Source organism: Sinocyclocheilus grahami, unplaced genomic scaffold, assembly GCF_001515645.1.
Source record: "Sinocyclocheilus grahami isolate Dianchi unplaced genomic scaffold, SAMN03320097.WGS_v1.1 scaffold1949.1, whole genome shotgun sequence".
Classification (NCBI taxonomy): domain Eukaryota; kingdom Metazoa; phylum Chordata; class Actinopteri; order Cypriniformes; family Cyprinidae; genus Sinocyclocheilus; species Sinocyclocheilus grahami.
Window position 1 is genome coordinate 108566 of NW_015507128.1, and position 7888 is coordinate 116453.

Below are 7888 nucleotides of genomic sequence, written 5' to 3' on the forward strand. Positions count from 1 at the left end.
TATTTTTAATTTAAATACTCACAGGCACTCTCACATGCGATTTATATGCGTCTCTGATAACTATTCTTTAATATTTTTGCTGGTAAGGTTTGTTTTTAATCGACTTCCAAAAATAATAAAAGCTATTTGTACTCTTTTCCAGAGAGTTGTGAAAATGTGAGAGGTGAAATGTGTGCCAACTCTTCTACGTGGCAAGTTTTGAGTTTTAATGTGAAATCATAAACTTATGCAGTAAACATGATCGTCACACTGCACCACACTAACGTTACTCCTGTAACAGTTACACTTAGAGCCCAAACCGGTTTACACCATAACATGTGCTGGTAATCTGTAAGAGAAAACACCTTCTGTCGAAACCTCTGTAAATATGATGCGAGAAGCTAAATATCCCAAAGCAAATCGAACTATTCACAGAATAACATCGTTACACAACGCATGTCTAGGCCTAGATCTTTTCGAGGAAGTAACGTTACGTGGTTTCGTCGCTGTGTTTGTAACACACTCACCTGTGTGGACCCGTATCTGTGGATAGTTTCTCATAAAGCGGATCTCCATCTGGTTCCATTACAATTGTGTAAAGATGTTTCTGCTTTCATAAAAGTCCAATATAGGCCGATGAATTATACTTTCACTTTGATGGACAACACCTGTGAAAAGGGGAGGAGCGGGGTGTGGATGGGGCGCTGTTACGAGATTTTCGGTTTCAGTGGGCAAACATGAATATTCATGAGTTTCCCGGACATGAGCGTGGAGCCAAGTGGAACTGAGAATTTCAGTTCACGCTCCTTGTATCTCAGCAGGTTTAATGGGATATATATATATATATATATATATATATTTTTATTTGTGCTCTTCATTTGTAGCTTGCGATGCTTTAAAACTTTGTCTGTTATTAGTTATCATTTGTTGAATACATCACTGCCTGCAACAAATGAAATAAACCTATATAAACGTATCTGTGGATATATATATATTTGTATTCTGGTGTGATGATCCATGTCTTAATTTACCCCGTTCAACATTCTCCATGTTGTCTGGTTGTGAATTGTCTGCTGTCTGTTTGTAAACTATACGATACAGTCATACAGTGCTGCAAAAACATGTTGCTGAAATTTCTTTCTTTTTTTATGTTTCCAATGTAAAATAGTTAAACATATTTACAAACAAATGTAAATTTGCCAATTAAGATTATCACAAGGTTTATGGTTCCATTTGCACAGTGAAACCAACAATCACAGAACACCTGGATGATTACAGCTACAGGTTCCCAATAGTAGCACAGATCCAACTACCATTTCAATTATTTTTTTTTATGCTCTTCTGTTATCTTTTAAGTTTTAAAACTGTCATCTTCTGGCAATGAACGAAATAACATTCACCACCATATCAGTGGCCTAATAAACATTTTGCAACCTACACTGATGTTATTCTGTGTCATCTGTTCTTTGACCATGTGTTGCACTGTACCTGGATGATACACGATGATCATTGATACAAATGCATGTTTTATTTTGATGCATAACAAACACTCATGCAACATTATTTATAGGCTAAGTCATAAAGTTTCATAAACATATATACTCTTATTTAGGCTTTTTTTCTACATAAACTGTTCCCTCCTGCTGGAATGACCTGCCCAACTCAATCCGAGTCCTTAGTCATCTTCAAGAAACGGCTAAAACACATCTCTTCCATCTATATTTGACCCTCTAACTCTAGCACTCTCTATTCGTTTTCCAACTGTTTGTTTTCTTTTTAAAAAAAAGCCTCTAACACTAGCCTTCTCTATTCTTTTTCTATTCAATCTACTTGTTTTCTTTTTGTTGTGTATGTATGTGTAAAGCCAAGCGTCTGCTAAATGATGACATAAGGGCCTCTAAATATAAAAAAATAAAGTGGAATAAAGGTTGGATTGTGGCCTTGATTAGCTTTTGATGAGATGTTTGTAAAATGTGTGTTGGCGTGAATGTATGATTTTATGTGAGACGGTGACATTTTGTTTTTAAAAATATGAATTCAATAGTGATTCACACTCAAAATCCAGGAAAATTTTAGTAATGGAGGATGCTATTAATAAAGTAAAATTTTCCTGAATTTTGAGCATGAATCACTATTGAATCCTTGTTACAAACTAAAAAGATGTAAGCACCAAAACAAGACAACATAGGAGACAAGAGAGTGTGATGTTAACATCCTTGTAGAATCTGCTGTATAAAAATTGGACATAATAAAACTAAAAAACAAACAATTCTTCACTTGATTCTGGCATTTGATACATGACATTACCATTCAAACGTTTGGGATTACTGATTCTTTTTTTTTTAAGAAATGCATATTTTTGCTCTTCAAGGATGCATTAATTTAATAAAAATGACAGTAAAGACATTTATAATGTAAAAAAAAAGATTTATATTTCAAATAAATGAGGTTCTTTTGAACTTTCCATTCATCAAGGAATCCTGTCGCTGTATGGTTTACACACTTCATTAAGCAGTACAACCATTTTCAACTGTGATAATAATCAGAAATATTTCTTGTGCAGTAAATCAGCATATTAGAATGATTTCTGAAGATCATGAGACAGTGAAGAGGAGAAGTTGAGATCTGACATCACAGGGGAAAAAAACTTTATTTTAAATTGTAAACTTATTCCACAATATTCATGTTTTTTTATATTTTTAATCTCATGCAGTTGGTGACATGAACAAAGAACCTTACTAATACAAATCCTTAGGACAGTATATACAGGTGCATCTCAATAGATTAGAATGTCGTGGAAAAGTTCATTTATTTCAGTAATTCAACTCAAATTGTGAAACTCGTGTATTAAATAAATTCAATGCACACAGACTGAAGTAGTTTAAGTCTTTGGTTCTTTTAATTGTGATGATTTTGGCTCACATTTAACAAAAACCCACCAATTCACTATCTCAACAAATTAGAATCACAAGGACACTTATGAACATTTGTTAATGAAATTAATTTTTAACATGAAATGAGTTTCTTACTCCATTCCATAAAATGCAGTGAAGTATTTGTTTTCTCATTTACAGTGTACACAATATAGGCTGCTTTTAAAACTTGTATCCATACAATTTTGTTTAATCCAAAATTGTACTTATTAAAGGAACACTTTCATGCTTGTGTGTGTGGTCTTAGATTCCTATTCATTTTGTAAATACAGCCTAAGCCTAAAAGTTTAAGAACAATCACACCACGATAGATGAAAATCGATCCACAAATACAAGTTTATTTCAGCTGTTGTATTTAAATTTTAAATGAAAACAACTAACAACAGACACAGTTTTAAAGTATTGCAACAGCACAACGAACTGAAATCAAAGTAATTTACAACTAGCTTAAGTGTGCTGAATGCCTGCAATCATTCAGTCAGTGATGACTGCACAAATCGTGCAAACTAATGAAAACATTATAAACTGTTACAAAATGATGAACAAATGTAGTTTAGGCATAGGTTTGTGCAATTCTCAGTTCCACTTGGTTCCACGCGCATGTCCGGGAAACTCATGAATATTCATGTATGCTCCACCCACTGAAACAGAAAATTTCGTAACAGCGGCCAAAAGTGAGTTTTTCTGGCTTTATGAGGACAGTTTAAACAGCACGTTAGAGCTGACAAAAAGATTCCCCTTCAATGGCCCACAGTTGATCTACTTTCTTGCACATTTGTGCGTCGAACTTCTTTAAGAGATGGACATGTGTGTCAGTAAAACCAACAGAAATGGAAACAACAAAAATGCAGCTTCTTCTTCTTCTTCTTCTCTAGTTTAATGGCGGTTGGCAAACCCACTTAAAAGGTGAATTTTCGCCACCTACTGGACTGGAGTGTGGAGCATGACGTATCTTGGGGACAATGTATAATTTAAAAAAAAGGAAAAAAAGGAAACCTTTTGTCCAAAAGAGTATTACCCAAGGATATAATTATTTTATATACTTCATTATGTGATCTTCAAATTCTGTTGCTTTCAAATAATTAATAATTGCATTATAGACTTTATACAGTGCTGCTGGAGCATTCTATAGTATTGTCTTAATTGTTATACTTTCAATATTCAACAAACTGAATTCTTCTATTAATCGCATTCTTTCTCTTTCATATGCTTCACAGTGTAATGTGATATGTTCCACAGTCTCTGGTATACCACATTTATAGCAATTGCCTGATTCATGTTTACCAATAATACATAATGATTGATTAAGAGCTGTGTGACCAATACGGAGTCTAGATATTATTGTGTTCTCCTTCCTACTTCTGAAGTTTTTCCTTCCATTTCCAACTTGTTTTTGAATGTTGTATAGATGCCGACCCTTTACCTCCCCATCCCACATCTTTTGCCTTTCCCGGACCTGCAGCTTTCAGAAAGTACTGGTGTTTGTTACTCAGCTCCGTGCTGCTCTCTGCAGGTCAGGTCCTCCTCATACTTGTTACAGTCTAGTAGTATGTGTTTCACTCTCTCTTGTACATTACAGTGGGTGCATAATCCAGTGGGGTGTTTTCATGCCGACCCTTTACCTCCCCATCCCACATCTTTTGCCTTTCCCGGACCTGCAGCTTTCAGAAAGTACTGGTGTTTGTTACTCAGCTCCGTGCTGCTCTCTGCAGGTCAGGTCCTCCTCATACTTGTTACAGTCTAGTAGTATGTGTTTCACTCTCTCTTGTACATTACAGTGGGTGCATAATCCAGTGGGGTGTTTTCCTATTCGATGTTTTATTTAATCCAGTATGACCTATTCTAAGACGCGAGACTAACATCTCTTGCCTTGGGCCTCTGTCCTTCCTCGTGCTTATGACTACTTGTTTTTGTATATTATATAAATGACGTCCTGTATCATCAGCTATGTCCCAATATTCCTGCCACATTTTTGAGAGAGTGCTCCTTTATGATGGTTTTGACCTCTGCTCTACTCCGTGGTATTTGTTTTTATAGAGTTTTTTGCTAGAATATCCACAATCTCATTTCCTTCCACCCCTACATGGGCAGGAACCCAAAGGAAAGAGACGGACATCCCCCGATTAAGGAGTGTGAGAAGCAGATGGAATATTTGATAAATGACATCTTGTCTACATGACGTTTTCCCAGATTGAATGCTTTATAATGCTGATAAACTGTCTGAAGCTATAACGATACTTTGGTTATGATTATTTTCTTCCACCCATTGTAATGCCAGTAAGACTGCTACTAATTCCACAGTGAACACTGACAGTCTGTTGCTCTTTTTTTCTACTTCTTCATAACGATGAATGAAAAAAGCTGCATAAGTGCGGCCTGTTTCCGGCTGTTTTGATCCACCTGTAAATATGAATAATTCATCTTGATACGGCTTTAGTTTTGAACACTGTGGCATTATTTTTGAATTTTCTTTTAATATTTGTTGTAAGCTTGTATTTACAGATACATTTCCAGGGTGGTATCACTGATACTGCCACAGTGGGAACTGATTGAGACCTGCATTTTGTGCCAATGCGTTCATGATTTTACATAATGCAAATAATAGCCTACATTAAATATATAGTTTATGAATATTCCAAAATTCAGATTACAGTTGAACAAATAAGAGACTGTTATTGGACGCTACATCTTCTTATCCGAGAACTGTTAGGCCTAATCCCTTACGAAAATTAACCATGGTTTTACCAACCATGATTATAGATAAACCAAGGTAACCACAAATTAACCATGGTTTTGCTACACTAACCATAGTTTAACCATGGTATTTGAAGTAAACCTGTGGTTATACAAATGGTAATCAATAAGCCAAAAAATCTTTACACTTTTACTATAATAAAACAATGGCTAATTTTCGTAAGGGATGTGAAGCGAAGCTGTGTAGCAAACAAAGACTATTTCAGACATAATTTCACGCTATGCATTTCACTTCAGCATTTGAGGGGGAAATCAAAATGCCAAACGGTGATGAAAAACACATTAACTGAGTGAATAAAAGGTTTTATCTTGAATCTATGAAACACTACCTCAGTACTCTTGCAGTCATTGTCCAAAAGATCTCAAAAACATCATTAACTAACCCTATAAAACATCCAAGATTTGCCACTTAGTCACAAATACAATTCAAGTTTTTAATTGCCATTCAGTTCCATTGATTTGTTCACATCACTGAGATGGCAGATGCAAAGGTCCAATAGATGAACGGGAGAAAGATTTTAATAGGTCATATATATTTTATATTATTAATAGGTCATAATAAATAATATTTACATTAATACAAAGTCATTAAGAAATATCTCTCAGTGAGGTCACAGTGACTTCTGCTTTTGATGATCAGGTCTCACAGTGGCCCCATACTCACCATCATGTAACAGCTGTCAGTAAAATAAAGCACAAACATATGCATTATGGGACATCACTCCTGACACATCTAGTTCAAATGGCATTATAATGTGAAATGAATCAATATTTACTGCAGTGTCTCTAGTTTATCTTTTAAAGCAGAGAGATGCCCAAAGAAAAGGGCTTTGGCATGTTGAGGGCCATGGCTAAGGTTACAATTGCTATATATTATTAATATAAATACTATATATGTATACTGCATAGTATAAACTATGATCTTCCTTTAGTTCAGGATGTTTAGCTGCGAAACTTAAGATTTTTCTCATGTCTCTTTGTGGCTTTTAGGAAAATCTAGAGATATGGGTATGATATAGATCTAATCAACTTTGCATGCTTCCATGAAGGAGAAAAGGAGGATCCATGAATCTATGAACACTACCTCAGGACTCTTGTTAGTTCTGCTAAATCAACACTGGCATGTGTCTCCCTCTGTTGGCGGAAAAAGAAAAGACATCAATAATTCGGTTTTATTTCTACATTGCTTCTGCGGCAAATAAATAGTAGGCCTACTTAATTGGGTTTGCAATATACGTTTATAGCAATTAATGTTCCTTTTTAATGATATGCTTCAGAAAGCTGATGTTGCATAAAGGAAAAGTACAAGTTCAGAGTCAAATACCACCTGTAAGGAAATTATCAAAAATTAAATAAACAACAGTGACACCTTCTAAGAAAAATCGTGCTCGATGCTTTTAATTAATCTTAACATAACCACTACACACTCCTAAATCTCGATGCTCTTTAGAGATATATTATTGTGATTGTAAATACCAGAATAACTGTAACCGAGTTTCTCTCTTTTTCTCGAGACAGTTTCACTTTTTTTTTCCTTTTTTTAAATTTAAAAAATAAAAAACAAACTTTTAAATGCTAAAACGGCTTGCCATACAATTATATTTTAAGATATCTGAATTGTACCTGATTAATTATTAATTTTTTCCATGTTTTTTTTATTTTTTATTAACAAGATCAAAATACATGTATATGACAAACACTATACATGATATAAACAATAAACATTATACATGAAATAAACAATTTCACACTAGAGGGGCTGTATACAAATACAAACTTATATAAAAATATTAAAGCGTTTACAAACTTTCACCGTTTTAATTGCTTTTTGTTTCATAGAAAATCGTATAGTATCAATATAATGCTCCATTTCCTTCCTAAAAGAAAAAAAACAAGTTTTTTTGCATGAGAACTTGCATTTGTGAATATGAAATTTTGCATGTAAAAAAATCAGATTTATCATGTAAACGTGACTGTACTTTTCTTTGCTGTTCTCCAATATACCGAATAATACATCTTTCCATAACAAAACAAAATGATTATCAATATTTTGTACAATAAAATTACATACATTTTGCCAAAATAGTTTTACATATTTTGTACAATAAAATTACATACATTTTGCCAAAATAGCTCGAGACAGTTCCACATATTGGCACGCGAGCGGCAGCACTGACGTCAATGAAGGATTGCACCTTTCTCAGTCACACTGTACGATCTGA

The 7888-nt window shown here is 34.3% G+C and overlaps 1 protein-coding gene across 1 annotated transcript in view; it reads right to left on the reverse strand.

Moving 5' to 3' along the window:
* LOC107573457 (NACHT, LRR and PYD domains-containing protein 12-like) overlaps positions 1-632 on the reverse strand; it is a 71309-nt gene extending 70677 nt beyond the window's left edge. The window contains exon 1 of the mRNA XM_016259888.1: positions 507-632. Coding sequence (XP_016115374.1) covers positions 507-565 — 59 coding nt within the window. The 5' untranslated portion in view covers positions 566-632. The remainder of the gene's footprint in view (positions 1-506) is intronic.
* Between the last annotated feature and the right edge of the window lie 7256 nt (positions 633-7888).